Raw genomic sequence first — 23,349 nt, 5'->3', positions numbered from 1 at the left:
GGTGGCCCCGCCCCCTGATCTCCAGAGGGGAGTTTAGATTGCCCTCCATGCCGCGCTGTGGCATGGAAGGCAATCTAAACTCCCCTCTGTCTGGAGATCAGGGGGCGGGGCCACCAGCCATCTGACCATTTTTGCCAAGGGCGATTTAAACTTTAAAAAACGCCTCCCTTGTTCCAGCTGACCCAAAGTGACATCATTGTGCAGTCCTGAGTTCCATCACTGAGTTGCACCACCTCTTTTCCCAGAAAAAAAGCCCTGGGGCACACCTACCCATATACCCAGCTCTATGAGTTTGGCAAGGCGTGGCATCAGCTGTGATCCCTGACATGGGAAAATAGGCTGTATTTTTACAAGGATTAGCGCGTAATGTTGAAATGAGATTTTTTTTTCAGTATAAGATCATGTGTATGGTCATCAGCTAGGCAGAGAACCCTCCCACTCATATGGGTTTGATGTTGCTTTTTTACTCATCTTAGCGCACATGAACCTTCTTTCTTTTTGTCCAACCTCACAGGAAACAGCTGATAGGAAAGTTTGATCCTTTTCACCTGTACAACTCAATGGCAGAAAGGATGCTATTCTTACCTGTAAGAACCAGAGGCGGGGGCGGGGGGAGGTGCCTGCCATTTCCCTGCTATATTGTTGGGGGAATAAGCCCTGAAGCTCCAGCGCTGCCAACATTTGAAGCGCAAGGACATGCAGTTCATTCAAGCCAGGCCCAAGCACCTGAAGCGAATTCTGTACCATAGCTGGGTTTTAACATGAAGCTTAAAAAATTATGCATCCGCCTGCCAGAAATACACCTGACTTTATTCGTGCAGCCTTGACATTAAAAGAAAATAGCTTTCTTTCAAAAATGGGATAAGGCAAAGTTATTCTCTCCATGGCAACATGGAAAAACAGTTCATGCAAAGAGCTGACCTGCGCCAGCAGTAACATGGCTAAGTGCTTGAGTCGAGCAGCTTTGCAAAGAGCCAGCAGAGATGAACTGCCCCAACCCCACCGTTATTGTGTGTACTGCGCTGACATAACACCCTGAACAAGGCCCGCTTCACATGTTTTGTTTCTCAGGTGTACAAATTATGGCAGAGTGGATATTCTCTGTTTCATTTCTTTCCCTATTCATCTACACTTTTGGTCCTCCATTTCTACTCTTGGTTTTGTAGATTTTGTGATACTATGCATGTATCCCACTTACGTATAATGACCGTATACTGACACACAAATAACGCTGTCATAAAAAACAGGAAAAAACCCTGCTATGCCAAAACAGAAAGTGGTATGAAAGTTAGGGCCAAGCTACAAGTGACGAACGACACTTGAACAGCAAGTGAACAGACTTACGAGTATTCCGCCCTGTTTGCTTGTGCTCTACTTGATCACGTAGTGATCAAGTTCCAGAACGGTAGTTGTGTGATAGTCTTTTGCAACTGTAACAACCAAAACTTGCAGCATCTTAAAGACAAATGAATTTATTATGGTGTGAATTGGTTAGTTTTTAAGCAGGGTCATTGGAGAAGGGGCTTGGGAGATAAAATTCCAGGGATCCTTGGGATCCTAGGAGCCAGGCAAGAACTATAATTTTGTTTTGACATGATGTTTGGGTTAGAGCCTGGTTGCAGTAGAGAAGGGGTAATGGGAATTTGCGTCTGAGAGCCCCCAATGACTCTTAGCTGCCTTGCCTGGAAGAGATTCTACGTTGTCATGAAATGAAGGAAGGAGATACAATTCTCACAAAGGAGAAGGAAAACCGAAACAGGTTGAAACACCAAAGTAGTGAAGAATTCAGAATCGTCCCTAGCGTACGCCCATGGAAGAGACAAAACTACTCTTCAGAGTGCTGGGAAAGGGTGACCTTAAATGTTAGGGGTGAGCCTGAATTTGGAAATCTACCTGTTTCTATTCAAATGGGCATTTCCTGATTGACTGAGTTTGTATCCTGCACTTCTGAGTGGAGTCAGGCCCGGCGCGTCCATGGAGGCAGTGCCGGCAGCCGCCTCGAGTGCGGAGCTCTGAAGGAGGAGCCATGCTGACCCTCAACGACCCCCCCAGACCCGGAAGCAGGCCGCATCCTTGCTTGCATCTCTGCCCCTTTGCCATTGCTGCCTGCCTCGGCTCAGCTCCTGGCAAGCTGGTCGCCCAGGTGGCGCGGCAGCGAGCGGGGAAGCAAGCTGGGAAGCGGGCCGCCTCCTTGCCCCTTCACCACTGCCACCTGCCTCAGGTGAGGGGGATGCTCCTGCGCGATGGCATCACACGTGATGTCATCACGCAGGGCTGGAGCGTGCATGGGGAGAGGGGCACAAGTAGGTATCTCGCCTCAGGCACCAGAAACCCTGGCACCGGCCCTGACTGGAGTCCCAAATGCAGGGTGCAATCATTCTGAAATGCAACTTTCCATGTAAAATAGCCCCATTCTGATTTTTTGTTTCTCTTTCATGAGAAGTAAACTAGCAACCATTTAATTTTTGCCCCCGTTTTCTCTTTTCCCGTGCTGAATTTCCTCCATTATAAGGAACAATCTTCCAGTTATTTCTGCCTCAATAAATGACACAAATAAGAAACCAAAGACTCACCGGTGATCCCTATTAAATACATCCTAAATAAGACCGAAGCAATCTTGCAGCTTCGGAACCTTGCTCGACCATGCCCCGGTACAAATACTGCTCTCACTCTCACTAGCATTCGCTGGAGATGATACCGCAGCATGACAACTTTAAAAGTTTCAGGACACAAATCAGCTGTTGGCTCTTAAAGGGTATTTCCACAAGCCAATTATATCCACTATCCAACTCATACAATTATTGATCGATCAATTATGAACTATTGTGAATGCCGGGGAGACAACATTAAGCCATCAACAGCAAAGTCTTGCTGATCGGCTGTACCTGGAAGATTATTTTTTCCCCCAGAATGGCTTTCAATTGCAGCTGGGAGTGATCTCTTTCTTACAAAGTGGATTTGGTAGGTGGAATGTGATCCAAGGTGTGTATGTGTCTCTTTAAAAAATTTACTGGCATCTCCCCAAGTGCAGAAAGTAAATCATGGACACGTTCTAAATTTGACATTGCAGAATTCTCCTTTACGAATTGCACATCACATTTTGCTCTTGAAATTAATTTCCAGGAATGTTTTTAAAAATGTAAATGTTAACTCCGTAACAACTGCCGATTTTGATGGCCTCTTAGGCACAGGGGGTCTGGTTCCCTCCATCATAGTTCCATTCTCTCCTTCCTCTTACTGTGACACTATTCCCCTCTCCCGATCTGACCATCTTCTCGCTCAACTGTGGGTCCCTTCCCCACCATCCCAAACTGAAAGTAGGCCACAGGGAGCAAAATGGAAATTTCTAACTCTCCTTTTAGCCCCACCGGGGCTGGTGGATCCCAAAGACATACAAAAGAATTGCTTCTTCGATCCATCCTTGAAATGGAAGATTGTCCTAAAGCCCCTGTGACATTGGAGGAGGAGGCAGAGCATGACTCTCTTGCCCTCTGCTTTCCACCACTGCTGCTTCCATTGGGAAACGGTAGATGAGCTCAGCCCTGACCTGGACAGCCCAGGCTAGCCTGATCTTGTCGGATCTCAGAAGTAGTACTTGGACGGAAGACGACCCAGGAAATCCAGGGTCACTACGCATTGGCAAGCAATGGCAAACGACCTCCGTTTGTCTCTTGTCTTGAAAAATCTATGGGATCACCGTAAGTTGGCTGCCACTTGACAGCACTTTACACACACACACAGGTCAATTTAGCTTCTCTGATTTGGGACAGGCCCACTCCCTGGCAGCAGCCCTTGGGTGCTTGCCCAGCTCTGCCAACCCCTTGTGCTGGCCACGTTTTACGAACTCCCCCCACCATCAAATTTGGAGGTTCCTCTCTTTGCAATTGCATTAAAGTAAAACCATAAAGAAAAGCATCATGCGTCTCCCGTGGCACACCTAATTTGGCCCGGAGTCTTGAATGGGAGAAACCCCACTTGGTAGCATTTGCTCTTAATCACCGCTCTGCAACTCTTGCGACTGCCTAGACTTCCACGTGTGGGTGGACATGGGGACGTGCCTGCTAACCTTTGGGTTGGGTCCAGTAAGTGTTCTGGTACAGACAGGAAGAGGGATGCCTCCCTGGCCTGCATATACATCACTAGCTGAATCGACCCTGCTTGCATATTCAGTTCTCGCCAGAGGGGAAGAGCTACACAAAACAGACTCGAGCACACCAATCAGCATGCTGGAGCTATGCCAAGTGTCCTCGGGTGACCCGTAGTCCATGATGCTGCTGCAAGCCTTGGAAATTATGGATGCACTAAAAGCAAGCTAGCAGGCTAGATAGCAGTAGCTGCAGCAGTAGACAAACAGGAAAGATCTAGCCGTTTTGCTTCCTCTGCCCGGTTTCTTCCCCCGCCCCATTCATTTTCTGCACTGTTAAAAGGGGAAAAAGCATCACCGACAAGGCAAGAGGAGGGCAGACTGAAATGAATCAATAGCCGTTTCTTTCATTTCCTTCTTCCTCAACAAGCAGGCACAAAAGCCGTCGGACAGGATTCGTGGGAAACGGGCACACTCGTGAAAGGCTCATGACTCCCACTGGGCTCTTAGGAGATCTTATAAGCAGGGCTTTTTTTCTGGGAAAAGAGGTGGTGGAACTCAGGACCGCACAATGAAGTCACTTTGGGTCAGCTGGGGAACAAGGGGGGAGTTTTTTAAAGTTTAAATCGCCCTTGGCGAAAATGGTCACATGGCCAGTGGCCCCGTCCCCTGATCTCCAGATAGAGGGGAGTTTAGATTGCCCTCCGCACAGTGGTGCGGAGGGCAATCTAAACTCCCCTCTGTCTGGAGATCAGGGGGCGGGGCCACCGGCCATGTGACCATTTTCAAGAGGTGCCGGAACTCCGTTCCACCGCATTCCTGCTGGAAAAAAGCCCTGCTTATAAGCCTGTCTTATTGAAGTCAGCATCTCAGGGTGTTTGGTTTTATGGGCTGATTTAGGGCAGAAGCTGCCAACAAGTTCTTCTGCTGAAATCTCGCTGGTAACATAAGCACATGTTATCAGAAATCGTCACTCTTCCTGTGTACATGAGGTACAGTCTAGAGAATTAGGATCATCATATCACAGCCCTGATAGGAGTGGGCCATTTCAGTCTGCTGGGATGGGGTGGGTAGGGGAATCCCGGCTTAAATGTTCCTCTCTGGGAATGGAACTCTCTTCATTTGTAAACGAGAAATTCAGTAAGACGGTTTAACCTAGCCCTTGATCTGATTTACTTACCTTCTGAGTGTAAAAGGTTTTGTTTAAACTAGCAGCCCCCCCTATTCACCCCCCTGCTACATTCCAGCCAAGCTGTAACATGTGAATATTAACAGGAATAGAATTCAGAAAGGCAACATGATAATAACAACATAATAATAACATTTGATTTATATACTGCCCTCCAGGACAACTTAACACTCACTCAGAGTGTTTTACAAAATATATTATTATCCCCACAACAATCACCCTGTGAGGTGGGTGGGGCTGAGAGAGCTCTGAGAGAGCTGTGACTGACCCAAGGTCACCCAGCCAGCTTCGAGCAGAGGAGTGGGGAATCAAACCTGGCTCTCCATATTAGAGTTCTGCCGTTCTTAACCACTACACCAAACCACTACACCAAACTGGTTCTCTCAATAGTTTGCAAAGTATGTTACTGGTATCCCCACAACAACAATCACCCTGTGAGGTGGGTAGGGATGAGAGAGCTCTGAGAGAGCTGTGACTGACCCAAGATCACCCAGCCGGCTTCGAGCAGAGGAGTAGGGAATCAAACCTGACTCTCCATTTTAGAGTCCTGCCGCTCTTAACCACTACACCAAACCACTACACCAAACTGGCTCAATAGTTTGCAAAGTATGTTATTGTCATCCCCACAATAACAATCACCCTGTGAGGTGGGTGGGGCTGAGAGAGCTCTGAGAGAGCTGTGACTGACCCAAGGTCACCCAGCTGACTTCAAGTGGAGGAGTGGGGAATCAAACCCGGCTCTCCAGATTAGAGTCCTGCCACTCATAACCACTACACCAAACTGGCTTTTAGATTTTTATTTTTACTGCATTTATACCCCACCTTTCTCCCCAATGGGGCCCCAAAGCAGCTTACAACATTCTCCTCTCCTCCATCTTCTTCTCCACAACAAACCCTGTGAGGGAGGTTAGGCTGAGAGCTTGTGTAGGCCCAAGGAGACTCGGTAAGCGTCTATGGCAGAGTGGGGAATTGAACCCTGGGTCCCTCAGATCCTAGTCTCTAGCCGCTACATTGAGTTGTCTGAATTCTTCCCTTTGAGCAGTACAAAGGGCTCATTCTTACCTTTGCTGAGGGAGGTGGCAATTCCGTTCATTAACTGGGTTAGGGATTTGCTAGGGGATCCAGGGATGTCCGAGGATGCCAGCGCGTTACTGCTCAGGAGATCAATCTTCCCTGCTTGCTGCCGAAACCTTTCCAGTTCTTTGGAGAGGAGATTAAACTGCTCGCTCTGCGTCCGACATTTCTCTTCTAGCTCGCGGACCTTGGCCTGTATTGAAAATAAAGGGGGGGTCATCCAAGTGGGGGTCCCAAACAGGCACACCCGTCCATCAAGATTTCAAAAAGCTACTGTACCCCACACTTTGTCTTTTCCCATGAGCTATCCTGGCCATTCCTATGTGCGCGGTCAAATGTAATGTGTACAGTGGACGATCTCTGCCTATGGAACCGGTCACATGCTTGGTGCTTACATGCAATTCCCTGTGGAGGCACACAGGCTCAGGTCCCAGGCGGGACTGAACAAGAGAGGCCAACTGTACGATCCAAACCTGGGTGAGGGGTGCCATACACATCACCGCATGGTAGTTGCTGTCGTCAGCTGGAAAAATGGGCTGCTGTTATCATGCGAACTGTGTAGTTAGGATGATTAATCTCCATGTAGAAGTACCAATTCGTGCAATCCGTACCCTCCTGGGATCCTAGCTGGGTCACTAGCTAGTTGGTAGTCCAATGTTCTCCTGTGGCAGTTTGTGATGGGGGGAGTGTTTGAACTGGGCCACAGAAAACAGTCCCTGCGATTGTGGAAGATGAGGGCTACTGCAAACACAAGAGTTGCTTCTTGCAAAAGAACGGATTGCCTAATATTAGATACTGCCAATATTGTAATAGTAATACGCAATGACCTGCAAAGGGTGATGACAATGGCAAGATTTTGCAGGAGTACAGAAAAGTTGCAGAACATGATCTGGGGCACAGAATTCAACTTCCTCTGAACCTCCGATTTCTCTCGTTTGTGTATTTTAAAAGCAAGTTTCTAGCCCTTATTGTTATGGAGAAAGGTTTGATAGTACATAAGCTTTCAAGTCGCAAAAGCTAGAGAAAAGGCTGAACAAAAATAAAAAAAGACTAGAAAAACAATGGGAGCTTCCCAGTATCTTTTAAAGCCCAGTTACAGCAGTGTGGAGGTCCCCATTCACAACAGGGCTTTGCAAAGGAGTTTAAGTCCTTCCAGCCCCCCACGGGTTTGCTAACTAAAACTCACAAATATCTATTAAAGAAAAAGAAATCATACAGGCAAAAGATGTTACCTGGCTTTCCTCTCTAAACACCTAATAACAGAGGCCTGGGTGGTTTTTGATTAGCAAAACCATTTGAGGTAGAATGGCTAAAACGCCTCCCTGTGCAGCCGCAGTCAGAACCAAGGTTCTGCATGGCTGTAATCGAACTCCAAAAGACCCTGGGAGAGCCACAATCTACATCATGTCTAGGTTTGACCCTAAGATCCTGAGGGGCTAGGGGGAGGGGCTTCAGAGCTCAGCAGAGCTACTCCCTTTACGACTGGCAAAGGCAACATAAATTATGAAAAAAATTAAAATAATTATGCTAAAATAAGAGAAAGCAAGCATGCATATTTAAGGTATCATGGGGACCAAAAGGTAAGATATAAAGTAAACAAATTGCATCACTTAAATGAGCTGTGGGGATTCAGCATTCCTTTTTGACCAACTTCAAACAGCCTCCCCCCTTTGCAGAATTTTGGGCCCCGTCTTCAGCACGAAATGTACACACAGCTGCGGAAAATAAAGAAGTGCCTTCTAGCAAGCGATGAGAGCAAGGATCCATTTGGCCAAGGGTCCTTTCCTCTCCCTGCCCTAGGAAATGGGTTTCCTTCAGCAAGTTCTTTCTCAATTCTCCTACCTATAAGACGTCTTTAACCAGAGATGCCAGGAACGGAACATGAGACTTTAAATATTCAAAACCATGCGCTGCCATCAAACAGCAATGCTGCTTGCTGGTGCTTAGATCGATGGCGAAGAAGCAGTCTGATGGCACCCCTAAGTCCCCAGATCTCAGCTTGCTATGTGCACTGCACACATGCCAAAAAGGTGGTAAGTGGAGGGGAGACAGCTGTGATCCAGATGTGGGGCAAAGCAACCAACCATCTCCTTCTCTCTGAACGGATTCATCCAAGCCTAGAATTTACAGTTGCAATTGCAGAGAGGTCCATAAAGCACATCCCCATGGAAGGTAAGAACAGAGCCTCCATGTTCAGAAGCAGTACAACTGATTTTCAGATGCTGGGGTCAAACAACAGGAGATGGTCCCTTCCCCATCATGCCTGACTTGCGGATGTTCTCCAGGGGTTTCTGTCTGACTATTGAGGGGGTGCTGAACTAGATAGAACCTTGGTCTGAGATCCCACAAGGCAATTTGCTTGTTCCCCTCTCTCCCGATAACTTATTTCTCACCATGTTAAAATGGCTTTGCGAATGATCTCATTCAGGAGAGCTTTTTTTACACAGGCTGTACTGTAATAAAATGGTTCCAAAAGGTGCTTTGGTGAAGGGATAGGGAGGGACTGTGAACTACAATACTGTTGATACAAGTATGTCTATTGATGTCTGTTGATGTAAGCAGGGCTTTTTTTCAGCGGGAACGTGGTGGAACAGAGTTCCGGCACCTCTTGAAAAGGGTCACATGGCCGGTGGCCCCGCCTCCTGATCTCCAGACAGAGGGGAGTTTAGATTGCCCTCCGTGCCGCCAAGTGGCGCGGAGGGCAAGCTAAACTCCCCTCTGTCTGGAGATTGGGGGCGGGGCCACTGGCCATGTGATCATTTTCGCCAAGGGCAATTAAAACTTTAAAAAACTCCCCCCTTGTTCCAGCTGACCCAAAGTGATGTCATTGTGCGGTCTTGAGTTCCACCGCCTCTTTTCCCAGAAAAAAAGCCCTGGATGTAAGTATGCTCCTATGACACAATTTCTGCATCATTTAAATGCATATGCTGTGTTTCTGCAAATATGAATGTAGTGAAGTGGCCTCGAAACAGTCAAACCTACCGGCTCCTAATCTGATGCCTTTTCGTGTTGCTACTTCCACCCTCTCTTTCTCCCCCTCCTGTTGAATATCAACCTGCTTATCTTCACATTCAGTAAAGCAGCCTTGGTAATTCCAGTTGGGCATGATCCAAGCCGCTTTGGAGGCCTCTTCGTGCAAACCGAACGGGAACGAGTTTGCAGTTATTCACCTCAAAAGGCTACAGTAGGGTTGACCTACATTACTATCCTCCACTCAGGCAAAAACATTCAGTTGGGCAAAGGTGTTTTATTTTTCAGCGAGTTCTTTAAGGTCCCTCTTGGCTTTTCACAAACTACGTTCAATTAAATTGTTCAGGAGGGCTTCTTTACATGGATAATAGGACTGTGCTGTAAGGAAACGGTTCAGAGAGAAGCTTTGATAAAGGGACAGGGACTGTAGCCTATAGCACTGCATATTGTCTGTTGCTGTATGTTCCTACCGGATAGTTAGTTCTATGTTCATTTAATATGCCACATCAATTGCTATTGTTTTATCTCAGCATAGTTTCCAGTGTTTTGTCAGATTCTGCTTCTTTTTAAACTTCTGCAATCCTTTCACTATTGTATTGTTTTTTTGTCTCAGCCATTGATTGTATTGACTTACACTGTATAATCTACCTTGAATCTCAGTGAGAAAGGTGGACTATAAATAGCGTAAATAAATGTATCAGACATTTCTCAACAGAAAATTATCCTGGTTATACTGTATGTAAAGCAAACAGTTCCAGATGGCTTCTCACATTCCCCAATAAGGTCTTAGAGGGCAGACTTAGAATCTCTCTGCACGAGACATTTTACACAGGGACACTCAAATGTTTGGTGATTGAAGGGGGCGGTGCCATGTCGGCCTCCCACCTTTGGGGTGGGGAAGGTTCTCCCCACCACTGCACTTTGTTAATTTGTTTTATTATTTGTATATTGATTTTAGTTTTTGTTTTTATCAATTTTAACTGTTCACCGCCCAGAGCCCCTGGGGATGGGCGGTATATAAATTGAATAAATAAATAAATAAATAAATAAAGATGCATTAGCTGGGAAGAGTAGTTTAAAAAGTCAGAGCCAACAGAGATCACTCCTCAGAGGGTTTGTTAATTTCATCTTCACCTCTCCCAAGGCTCTATCAAGTTCACCTCCCATTTGGGGAGGCAAAGATGAAATAAACAAAACCCTCTGAGGAGTGATCTCTGCCGGCTCTGTCTTTTTAAACTACGTTTCCTGGATAACATTGCATCTCCCTATAATTGAGTGTCTCCGTGTACTATTTCTCGTGTAGAGAGACTTTTAATCTGGAGTTTAATCACAATTTCTTCTTCCCCAAGGGATCTTGGGAGCTTTAGTTTGGAAGGTGGGGGGGGGGAGTCTATGGGTCACTCAAAGAGAATAGTTGTTCTGTGCGAGATGTTAGAAAATTATAGGCAAAATGTGGAATGAAAGCTGGTAATAGCTTTCAAGGCAATTATGTATGTGCAGTCGCAAGACTTGCAGTACGATCCAATGCAGAGTCACTCCAGTGTACACGTATGCATGAAGTTGCCTTATTCTTAGACCACTGGTCAATTAAGGTCAGTCTTGCCTACTTGGTCACTGACTCACCTGGGTCTCAGGTGAAGATCTTTTCCATCACTTAGTACCTGAGCCTTTTAACTGAAGAAGCTGAGGTCTGAGCCTCAGCTGCAGGACAGTGAAATCCGCTGTCTGTTTAAATTTTGCTGCCAGTTTCAAATTGCTTTTAGCTATATGTTATTTATTGTATATTGTATTGTGTTTTAATTAGGTTATGATCCGCTCTGAGCCTACATTGCAGGGAGAGCGGACTATTTGTCTAATAAATAAATAAATAACCTGGAACCTTCTGTGTGAAAAGCAAATGCTCTACCACTTGGCTATGGCCCCTCCCTGTTGAAATTTACAGGCCTAAAATAATTCTGCAGAGGACTTACCTTTCCAAAGCTATCTGATTTACCTAGAGAGGCAGTTTGATGGGACAAGTTAAAGAAGCTGCAGTTCTGGGATTAGAACTCTTAATGTGCTATTTCTCCCTTAAAAGCACCTGTGCATAGGGGAGAGATATGGATTGTGGCTATGAAACTGGAGGTGAAGCTAACTCCTCCCTCTATTTCCCCAAATTGGAAAGCCTGCCCCCCAACTTCTTTAAGAGCCAGTAAGGAAAAAGTTGGATTCCTGTATTATTTTGGATCAGAGAAAATGAGGGCAACTACACGAGACGCCTGGGAGCCAAACTACAAGTGACGTCTTACACAGGTTGGACACTAGTCGGCTTCCCTCAAGTTTTGATGGGAAATGTAGGCATCTTGGTCTTGCAGCTGTAATGGAGAGCCAAGCTGTAAAACCAGGGTGCCTACATTTCCCATCAAAACTTGAGGGAAGCTGACAAGTGTCCAACCTGTGTAAGGCGTCACTTGTAGTTTGGCTCTGGGTGTGTGTCGGGTCCTGAAAGGTTCCCAGGGTAGTACAGACTTATAAAGAACAGCCACTCAATGTGATTCTCTGCTGGGGGAAGAACAATGGGAGGGATCCTCTCTCTTTCCAAAATCCTCAGCTTGGGTTTTCCTCTGGGATCCTGGGGCGGGAGGATGTAACAGGAGGCAGGAAATTCAGAGCGGCTTTTTGCAAGAGAGAGAGAGAATCCACAATGCCATTCTCCGCCCCCTGGACTTCCTGCCTCCTGTTATGTCTCCCCATCCCCCCAAGTTCCCGGAGGAAAACCCAAGCCGAGGATTTGAAAGACAGAGAAAGAATCCCTCCCATCGCTCTTCCACCAGTAGAGAATTGCATGGAGCAGTTTTGTAAGACTACCCTACCCAGAGAACATTGTGGGACCCAACACATGAAGAACACGTGTCTGGCGTCTCGTGTGGTTTGGCCTCATGACTGGCAGCGGAATCATGGAAATCCAGGATTACATGAATTACCACCAGAGTTCTGAAGTTTCGTGAAAGTTATGATCTGGGCCCAAAGTTTATTACTGGGTTTTTTGTTTGCGTTCATGTATATGTGTGAGCATCTGTGCGTAAACATAGGAGAACCTTTTGAGCTTTCGACAACATGGAGCTTTAGTCCTCAAAACTTTCTGCCAAAATAAATTTGTTAGTTTTTAGTGTTTTGTTGCTTCAGGCTAAACCTCGGAAAGATGTTCTGGTATTCCTGATTGCTTATTTTCCCTGTTGCTATGTACAACAGCAATTCCAGAACAGAGGTGGATAGAACCCACTCCACCTGAAACGAATTCAGAGCTCAGCAGGCGTTGTGTGCTTGATCTATGGTAAGTGTGGAACGAGAGGGTGAGAAGGAGTTTTGTCCTTCCCACTTTTATTCATCTACAGCAGGCTCTAAAACCCAGAACAAACAAAGCATATACTCCAAGGAAATTCCAACTGATGCAAAAGCAGACATAAAGCAACGGAACAGCTTTCCAGGTTGATTGCCTGAATTCAGAATAGCCCTGGTATTGGATTCTGCACGCAGCCAAACTCTAAGAATTTTGTGCTAAGATTTCTTGTCCTTCACTGTCAAAATCTACCAAATCCTAGATGGCATGACCAGAGTGACACATGGTATTGCCGTACATCGAGTCTGTACTGCCCGGAATTGTCTACTTTGATTGACAGAGGGTCTGTAAGGCCTGAGCCAAGGATCTTTCCTGGCCCAGCTACCTGTGTGTCACCTTTTAAACTGTGGGTTCAATATTATGTCTTCTGTCTACATAGCGTGTGCTGTAGTGCTATGCTGCAGGCTCTCCTGTTTGCAGTTTCTTGTTGCATATGATTCCTGGGAAATTTTTTGAACATTAACATTTGAGCACCACCACCCCTTCCATTATGAACTGGAAGGATTTGAAAATCCTGAAAGATTAGACGGCCACGTGCATGCAAAGGGAGGGCAGGGGCCGCAGGGAGAGAAACTCGGACCTACATCTTTCACAATGAAGACAGATCCAGAGGAGTTCGCCGTGTTAGTCTGTAGTAGCAAAATAGAAAAGAGTCCAGTAGCACCTTTCAGACTAACCAACTTTACTGTAGCATAAGCTTTCGAGAACCACAGTTCTCTTCATCAGATGCAAAAACAACAACAACTGCGATAGACAGATTAGTGCCCTACTCAAGTGTGGTGAACAGGGTAGTGCCCTACTCAGAGTGCTGAACAGAGCAGTGGGGATAATAATAACACTGGGGGTAATAATAACACTGCAGTGTGTTATTATTACCTCCACAATACATCTGGGAGCTGGTGCTGAGAGCAGTGGCTTACCCAAGGCCACCTGCAGAGCTTGTGGCAGCAGTAGGATTCGAACCAACAGAGTGCTGATTTGCAGCCCAACCATTCACTGTGCTTAAATAACTGCACTTATATACTGCTCTTCTAGACAGATCAGTGCCCCACTCAAAGTAGTGCACTAGGTCAGTGTTGTTATTATCCTCACAGTGGAGCTGGGCTGAGAGAAGTGGCTTACCCAGGGCCACTTGTTGAGCTCTTGGCAGCTGTGGCATTCGAACCAGCAGAGTGCTGATTCACAACCCAAACACTTACGTTGCAATTTTTGCACTCATGGAATGTACCTGCCATTTAACCACACTCATAACAGAGCACTGAACCCAGACTGAGGGATGCCATTTTGCCACCAGGGTCAGGGAGCCTCAGCCACCAGCGCCTGCCCCTGTTGCTGCTCACCTAGCCAGTAGGGAGGAGGACACATGTTTGATGCAAGCATGTGCTTCTGTATTGTACTGGAAAATGATGTAATGGAAGCTCTGGATTGTGCCGGGGACCGATTCACTAAAAACCACCATGAACATTAAGTTGGAGGATATATTTAATGCATCAGCTCTAGCACAACCCAGCGGGTAAGTACCTGCTGTCCCTGCCCCCCCCCCATTTTGGCCCCAGGGAGCCTGGCAATTCTGCCTGGAGTATTACCTGTATGTTTGTGATATAGTTTTCTGCATGGGTCATTTAGTAGAAAAAGAGCTGGAGGAACTCATTAGCATAACTCATTAACATATGGCACGCCTCTTGCCATCACCGGAAGTGTGTCATTAGTATAACTGATTTGCATATGACATACCTCCTGACATCACCTATTCTGGCTGTTTTGGACCCAATCCTGGCCATTCAGGGCTGAAATTGGACCCAAAATGGCAAAAAGGAGCTGAAAATGGCTGAAAAGGGCTGAAAAGAAGCCCAGAATGGTCAGGATCGGGCCACTGATGAGCGGGAGAGTGATCTACCACCCATCAGAGGCCCAATCTGGGCCGTTCTGGCCCCAATCCAGGCCGAAACAGGCCCCAAATGGTCGAAAGTCAGGTGGGTGGGGCCACCTGACATGTGACCTCTTTGAGGAACTGCTGGAACTGTGTTCCTGTGTGTTCCCCCTCGAAATGAGCCCTGGTTTTATGCAATGAGCTCTACATGTAACTGCAGCGCGCTATAGCTCTCCAAAATTAGGCAACCAGGTGAAATTGCTATAGCCTTCAAACAGGATAGCTTTCCTCCAGCTTCTCTGGTGAGCTGCCCAATAGCTAAAGGTTCTTCCTAAAAGTGCACACCAATAGACAGAAGCTGCCTGCATCCAACCACCCTTGATGTCTGATGGTTACTACTACCGAGTGCTTGAGGGTGGGTGGCTGGAGAGAAACCGTTTAGTAGCTTGGAAGGAAGCCAATGAAGGAGAAAGATTAAACTTTCCAGCTGACTGATAAAAATAGAGCCGGGGGAAATTGTTACTGCATGATGTTTGTGGGTGGGGGATGATTTAAAGACTAGAACTGTTGGTCCATTTGCCTCTGTAGGCTTGTAAGTAAAACAGATATTACAGAAATGGAGTTTCCTCACAAAGGGACCGAGTCTCTGAAAAGCTGCCCCTGCTACTTGAAGGGAAGCGGAGACAAAATTTCCTTCATCTTCATCAGTCCACCTGATATTCTGAATTCAGACAAAATCACACACACACACACATACACAACTGGAAAGCAACTACTTTGCATGAAATTTGGAACCATTCTTATCGGGCATGCTCATAGGAATGTCTGGCAATATATTACCCAAATCTGGGCTTTGGGAGTTACCATGGCTTTTTTTTTCAGCTGGAACACGGTGGAACGGAGTTCCGGAACCTCTTGAAAATGGACACATGGCTGGTGGCCCTGCCCCCTGATCTCCAGACAGAGGGGAGTTTAGATTGCCCTCCGCGCCACTGCACAGAGGGCAATCTAAACTCCCCTCTGTCTGGAGATTGGGGGGCGGGGCCACCAGCCATGTGACCATTTTTGTCGAGGGCGATTTAAAAACTCAGCCTTGTTCCAGCTGACCCAAAATGACATCATTGGTCCTGGGAGCATGTGCACACTTTGCACGTGCACATGTGGTACCAGGGGCGCCACCTCCCGCCACGAGTTGCCCCCTGTACTGGCAACCCACTGAGTTCTACCACCTCTTTTCCCAGAAAAAAAAAGCCCTGGGAGTTACAATTAATGGATTATTCTCCTCCCCTAGGCATGTCTTTGGTGAGATTTACCACCGGGTTTGATTTGCCCTTCTCTCCCGGGATACCAGTACCATTAACCAAGCATGCTTTCATAACAATGGTTCTTCCATGTGAATTTTCATGCAAAAGTAAGCAGGGCTGCTGCATTCACTCAAAATTGGCAATCGGTGTTGAAATGGGGAGAAAAAGATTTTTTTTTTTGTCCTAAATACCTGCATGCTGTCCAAGGTGTTCTGGATGAGGAGCAAAGCAATAAATACCAAACAAGACACAGGAAACAAAGATTTGAAATAAAAGAAAGAGTTTTTAAAACAAAAAAGCTGAACAACAGATTAGAAATCACTTCCCCCCTTCTTTTGCACATTTAAAACCAGAATGCATATTGAGTGCATCTACGATACACGTTTAAACCCATTTCAAATCCAGCTTGCCTATTGCAGCATCCTTTAAAGAAACCTGGAAACTGCAGTTTGGTAAGAGCACAGCTGGGCTCCTCCGTTAGATGCCCCCAGATCCCCCACAGAACTACAGTTCCTTAGAGCCAAGCTACAAGTGACAAATTACACTTGCCTGGCAAGTGAACAGACTCATGTGTATTCCTCCTTGTTCACTTGCCATTCACTTGCTCTCCACTTGATCAAGTGGACCGCAAGTGAATGGCAAGTGAACAGGGAGGAATACACGTGAGTCTGTTCACTTGCCAGGCAAGTGTAATTCATCACTTGTAGCTTAGCTCTTAGAGACAAGCTACACGAGATGCCCGACACATGTTCTTCACATGTTGGGTCCCACAAGGTGCACTGTGTAGTCTTACAAAGCTGCTCCATGTGATTCTCCATTGGGGAAGAGTGGTGGGGTGGATTATGTCTGTCTCTTGTAAAAAAAACCCCGCATTGCTCAGGTTTTCCTCTGGGAGCTCGGAGGCAGGTGGATGTAACAGGAGGCAGGAAATCTGCGGCAGCTTTTAACAAGAGGGAGAATCCCCCCCCCTGGTTTTTCTCCCAGTGGAGAATTCAGCTGTTCTTTGTAAGACTACATTCTTTGTAAGACTACATTACCCAGGGAACCTTGCAGGACCTGACATGCACATGGGCATCTCGTGTAGTTTCCCTCTCAGATTCCATGATAAAGAATAACCCAAGTTTGAAACGGATTTTAAATGAGTAATGTAGATATATCTACTAACTGAAACACTTTACCACACATTTAAAAAAAAGAAGAAGAAGGCATGCAACCACATGGGCATACATTTCAGAAAAGTCAATACTGCCACTGATTTGCAGCTTCAACAGGCTAATTAAATAAGCAATTAAACGATGAAAAAAAATTAAATAGGCTCAAGGAGGACAATGTAAGACCAGTAAGCAAATCAGAAAGGAGAGAAAGCAAAAAGTTCAAGTAAAATTGGAACTTCGGCAAGGATAAACGGCCTCTCCCCAGTTTAACACCTCTCTGGACCTGGCCAAACTCATTTCCTCTTGCATGTTTTTGGAAATAATCTTATATGAAGTGGCTTCTGCATTTTTTTTTAAAAACCCAGTTTTAATTCATTTGGTGGTGCAACGAACACTGGGCATGTTTCGACTGTGAGTGGACAAACTTTCAAAGAAAAATGTTGAAATTCTTGGTTAGTAACTAGGTTTTTTAAAATGGCTGTGTTTGGACTGGAGGAAAAGTTCCACCCACTGACTCATAGGAGCCAAGGGACAGGCAAGAAATCTTAACCCCTTGTTTCCTCTGTATGAACTATAATTAGGGTTGCCATCTCTGGGCTGGGACATTCAAGGAGGGTTGGGGGTGGAGCCTCAGAACGGAATGGCTTAGGGAACGGTGGGACCTCATTGGGGTATAACGCTATGCAGTCCACCTTCCAAATCAACCATTTGCCACTGGGGAAAAGATCTCTGTAGTCCGAAGATGAGTTGCAATTCTGGGAGATCTCCAGACCCCACCTGGAGGTTGGTAACCAAGCTGCAACAGAAGCATTGGCAGAATTCTCCATCTATTATTGTCCTCCTTCAAATATTTGCAGGGCTGTCCCAAAGACTTGTTCTCCGCTGCTTGGTGGACAAGGATGGATTTAGGGGCTTAAGTTACTCGGGGATCGCTTTTGGCTGAACATTAGGAGAAACTTTCTAACCTGCGGGTGGTGGTGGTAGAAAGTGCCCTTAGCCATAGCTGACTTATGGCGACTCCTGCTGGAATTTTCAAGGCAAGAGACTAAAAGTAGAACTACAAGTGACAAAAGGCACAGGTTGGACACTTGTCAGCCCCCCTCAAGTTTTGATGGGAAATGTAGGCATCCTGGTCTTGCAACTTGGCTCTCTGACTGCTGTCCAATGGACTTTTCAGCTGTCACTTGTCCAACATTCCGCCAAGCTGCCTACATTTCCCATCAAAACTTGAGGGAAGCTGGCAAGAGTCCAACCTGTGCCTTTTGTCACTTGTAGTTCCGCTCTAACAGAGGTGGTGTGCCATTTGCCATTGCCTGTCTCTGCAATCTTGGTCTTCATTGGAGGTCTCCCATCCAATTACTAACCAATGCTGATCCTGCTTAGCTTTTAAAGATCTGTTTAATTTACATTTTTGGTAGCTATATTATATATCATTAGCCAGCTTTGAACAGATTTGGAAAAGCAGATATACATTATTAAATATCGGTCAACTAGCTTGCTCATCTCACGTATATGTGCACTCTTCATACACAAGAATTTTATGGCCTGAGTAGGCACGCTTCACTGCATATGCAATGACCGAAAACCCAGTTTAAATGAGATGGTCACCACACAGAACACCATGTGGGTATTTCTTATGCACTTGGTGTAGAATACAAGTCTTGGCTCAGGCACGCCAATGGAGGAACGTCACAGAAGAACTCTGATGCAGCCTATTTCACTATTCACATAGAAGGGTTTGGGTTCATGCTGGTCTCAACTCATCTACGGAGACTCAGAAACAACATCACAGAAAACAAAGACGGGAAAGGGACAATTTTGCAGGGTGGTCACAGGGTGGTGTTTGCACTGGTGACCACACACTCAACCTTCAGACAGTTTGACATTTATATGTGACTAGTTTGATAACCCCTGCTTTGCTACCGTATTTAACTACTATTGTATTTAACTACTACAGCTTTCCTATGGTATTTAACTACTTTAAATCCAGTTATAATACTTATGGATATGTAACATTTTTTGGTTTGTGGGAGGTTTTTTTTGAGTTGGCAATCCTAGTGAACTTTGAGGGGAAGACTGGGAGAGGCATTTGACCTCAGGACACATTCAACGACTCCCAATAGCAACTGCATACTGTTTAGAATATGGGGAGTGAGAACCAATCAGGCCACATATGCAAATGACCTCTGTGTTCTGTCTCGCGGGGGGGGGGAGCAATGAGGTGTTGTGATGAGGAATGTTGTGAGCCCCAATCAGCCCACATATGCAAATGACCTTGAAAGGCTGACCCAATTAGGGAAGAGTGGCCAAGCTGGCAGTGGGCAGAGGCGCAAGCAGGCAGCAGCCTGCCAGCCACAAAGGGAAGCTGTATCCCTTTGGGGAAACCGATTTTACCTCTTTTTATTCCCTTAGGGGACGAATTTCTTAAAATCCCTTCTTAGTGAGCCTCTACATCACAAAAGGAACGTCCTCCCCAAATTTCACGCTTCTAGGTCCAGGGGTTTGGGCCGAGTGTTGATGAGTCAGTCAGGACACTTGTCTTTATATATAGAGAGAGATTTTTATATTCTCCTCTATTCCAATATATGCTGTTCCCACTCTGGACTGGGACCAAGGTACCATGCAAAAGGTACTCACACACACACATTCCATGGACTGTAACCCCGAACAGAAATAATCTGCGAAAGGAACTACAGTATTTGGAGTCACACGGTCTTCTACAAGCGGCCAAATTGTTCCTTCCCAGGGCCGTTTCTGTTACTGGGAACAGCATGTGGGGGTGAGGGAGGCTGAAACTCCTTCTCCACTACACCACAGGCCCAATCCAGAGTGGCAGCAGCACACAGGGGAATAGAGGGGAACACTTCAAACGGGTGTGACTAATCACAGGCTGGGTCCATGGTCCCCACAAACTCTGTCTTGTGGTTCTTGACCTCTAACAAGGCAGTTAGGTGGGCAATTATGGCTGCCTGAGGACTCCCAAGTCAGATCAGCTTTGTGTCCTCTGAGACACTGAACTTTACAGAGCCTGAGAGTGATGATACTCATAACAGCAGGGCTTTTTTTCTGGGGGAAAAAGAGGTGGTGGAACTCAGTGGGTTTCCCTCGGAGAAAATGGCGGTGCGGAGGGCAATCTCAACTCCCCTCTGTCTGGAGATCAGGAGGTGGGGCCACCGGCCATGTGACCATTTTCAAGAGGTTCCGGAACTCCGTTCCCCCGCGTTCCTCCTGAAAAAAGCCCTGCATAACAGTATGATAGGAAGTGGGCCTTTCTGGATGAGCTGGCTTAGTCAAGAAGATTAGAGTTGTGAGAGGCAAAAAGAAACAGGCTGCTATGTTGTTGTTTTTTAAGTGGAGAAATAATAGACTCCATCAACCTTTCTTGTGGACTAATGACCAGTTCAGAGGAATGAAAAGCACAGAGGCACAACCCCTGGGTCGATATAACATAGCCAGCCATTATTCCCCAGGAAATACCCGGCATCAAAGATCATAATTGTTATTAGAAGTTGTTAATGATGCCAGCGGAGGAGTATGGATTTTTACTTCTCTGAGAGCCGACTGCATGGACGGGGCAATTAATGGGCTTTGAACAAACCAGGAAGATTATCGGACTCAACCCTCCGTGTTCCATGCAGTTTGATGACCCAGTTTATTGCTAGGTTTACAAAAGGGAAGAAAAATACAAGGAGGGTGGATGTGGAGGTCTTCTAAGGACCATTTCTAAATGTCTATGTTATTCTCCCCTCCCTACAGAGGCACATCTAACAGATACCAACACACACTATGGGGTGTCTTTTTTTGTTATCTTTGTCCTCAGTGGAACAGGCTTCCTCAGGAAGTGGTGGGCTCTCCTTCCTTGGAGGTATTTAAGAAGAGGCTAAATGGTCATCTGGCAGCTATGATGATTCTCTGACTTAATATGAATGCACACAGATCAGGAAAGGGAGAGCATGAAGGGATGAGCCAGTGCTTGGCTCTCGTGGCCCTTTCTTATATGCCCTGGGTAATGCTGATCACCACCTTGGGGTCAGGAAGGAATTTTCTGCCAGGCCAGATAGGCTAGGGATCCTGGAGGGGTTTTTTTGCCTTTCTTTGGGCATAGAGCTGTCTTTGGGGAGGTGGGGGTGAGAAATAGCAGTGAACGTCCTGTGTTGTGCAGGGGCTAGACTAGATGTCCCTTGGGGACCCTTACAGCTCTATGGCCGTTTCCACACGGTCTATAAATCGTGTGAGACTCACGGTTCCCAGCTTCCTCGTGTGATTTTTAACACCATCCGATTACAAAACGCCGTAAATCACTGTTTGTGGCGTTTTGTAAACAGATGGCGTCAAAAATGGCACGAGAAAGCCCGGGAGCCTTCTGAGTCTCGTGCGATTTATAGACAGTGTGAAAACGGCCTATGTTTCAACCCTCTCTCTATACACTGACTGAAACATTCACACCATTTTAACCATCATGCGTTTCATCGAAGAATCCTGGGAGCTGTCCTTGTTGATGGTGCTGGCAATTCATTTGAGGTAATTAGTCTCAAATGTCAGAATTACAGTTCCAAAGGGAGAAGGGGTCTTCTGCAAAAACAGCTGACAGTGGAATAACACCTTTGCGTCTTTCTTTCATGTGGGAGAGCAAGAACATGGGAAGGCCTTTAGGTTTGGGGGCCTTCATATAGGCCCTCCCGGTGTATCTGGTTGGCCACAGCCACTGTGAGAGACAGGATGCAGGAGCAGGCAAAGCTGTGTGTCATGGAACAGTTAAGGTGTCAATCTAGGGATAGGGAGACCTGGGTTGAAATTTCCACCCTGCTATGGTTCTTGCTCCGTGAATCGCAGCTAGTAACACACTCTTATAGTCACTCTACATGTTACTTCTTTTACAAGTTCTCCACGGAGCCAACCTGTGCTCTGTGCAGACATACGTCACTTTGGGGATTGGCTTCTCTATATATATTCAAAAACCAGCATGCAAATAGGCTCAGAAAGCTGTTGCTGGGGGAGGGAAAGCTCCCGCCTTTCTCCCAAGCTTCCCCCCCCCATGAAAAAACAATGTGGAGGGGAGACAGTTCTTCATTTCTGCTGCTTCACGTGGAGGTATCGTGTGCGTGTGCAGCAGCCCCCAAGGGGAAAAGTCTCCCCGTAGTGTTTTTTCATGGGGGGGGGAGCTTGGGAGCAAGGCAGGAGCTTTCCCTGACCTCTGTGTTCCAACTGGGGGAGGGGGGGTGGATGAGGTGTGGAATGTTGTGAACCCCAATCAGCCCGCATATGCAAATGACCTTGAAAAGCTAGCCCAATCAGGGAAGAGTGGCTGAGCTGGCAGTGGGCGGGGGCGGGGGCGCAAGCAGGCGGCAGCCTGCCAGCCACATAGGAAAGCTGTATCCCTTTGGGAAAACACATTTTACCCCTTTTTACCTCCTTGGGGGGGGCGAATTTCTTAAAATCCCTTCTTAATGAGCCTCTACATCACTAAAGGAACGTCCTCCCCAAATTTCACATTTCTAGGTCCAGGGGTTTGGGCTGGGCATTGATGAGTCAGCCAGATATATCTATCTATAGTTAGATATATATAAGCCAATCTACGAGACAATGTGCACAGAGCACGGAGAACTTGTAAAAGAAGTAACATACAGAGTGACTGTTATGCTAATCTACTTTACAGGGTTGTTGAGAGGACAAAACAGTGTGGGGGGGCATACTTACCGTAGTTCCTTGGAGGACCAATATGACAACCGTGGATGGACAGACAGATCTCAGTATGATCCTTCAGATACTTCCTATCTTCTTCTCTCCAGCCCATCTCGGTCCCCCCCATCCTTTATCCCTATCGCTTTCTGTTTTCGATCCAGAGGAGTTAGCCGTGTTAGTCTGCAGTAGCAAAATAGAAAAGAGTCCAGTAGCACCTTTAAGACTAATCAACTTTATTGTAGCATAAGCTTTCGAGAACCACAGCTCTCTTCGTCAGATGCATCTGATGCTGTGGTTCTTGAAAGATGACGATGCATCTGACGAAGAGAGCTGTGGTTCTCGAAAGATGACAATGCATCTGACGAAGAGAGCTGTAGCTCTCGAAAGCTTATGCTACAATAAAGTTGGTTAGTCTTAATGGTGCTACTGGACTCTGCTAATTTGCTTTCTGTTTTGTGTTCAAATGGCTGCATTGCCTCTTGTCCAGTTTCCTTTTCCACTCGTTCAGTCTTCTAACCTTCTTTGCTTGGTCCCTTCTACTCTTAGGCCTATCTCCTGGCAGACATTTGTTTCTTTCTCCCATTTTTGGGTTCTGGGCCTTCTGCGGCTTGCTAAGTTCAAGCACGTCAGCTGGCTGCGCTTG

At 46.4% G+C, this 23,349-nt stretch overlaps 1 protein-coding gene across 1 annotated transcript in view; it reads right to left on the bottom strand.

Moving 5' to 3' along the window:
- Nucleotides 1-23,349, bottom strand: part of RIMBP2 (RIMS binding protein 2) — a 112,551-nt gene that overhangs the window by 66,446 nt on the left and 22,756 nt on the right. Inside the window, exons 4-5 of the mRNA XM_054996523.1 lie at nt 16,062-16,082; nt 6,336-6,540 (exon numbers count right to left, since the gene is read on the bottom strand). Coding sequence (XP_054852498.1) covers nt 6,336-6,540; nt 16,062-16,082 — 226 coding nt within the window. The remainder of the gene's footprint in view (nt 1-6,335; nt 6,541-16,061; nt 16,083-23,349) is intronic.

This window comes from Eublepharis macularius, chromosome 13 (genome assembly GCF_028583425.1).
Source record: "Eublepharis macularius isolate TG4126 chromosome 13, MPM_Emac_v1.0, whole genome shotgun sequence".
NCBI classification, from domain to species: Eukaryota; Metazoa; Chordata; class Lepidosauria; order Squamata; family Eublepharidae; genus Eublepharis; species Eublepharis macularius.
The sequence above is the reverse complement of the archived record's forward strand: the minus strand, read 5'-3'. Positions and strand labels throughout refer to the sequence as shown.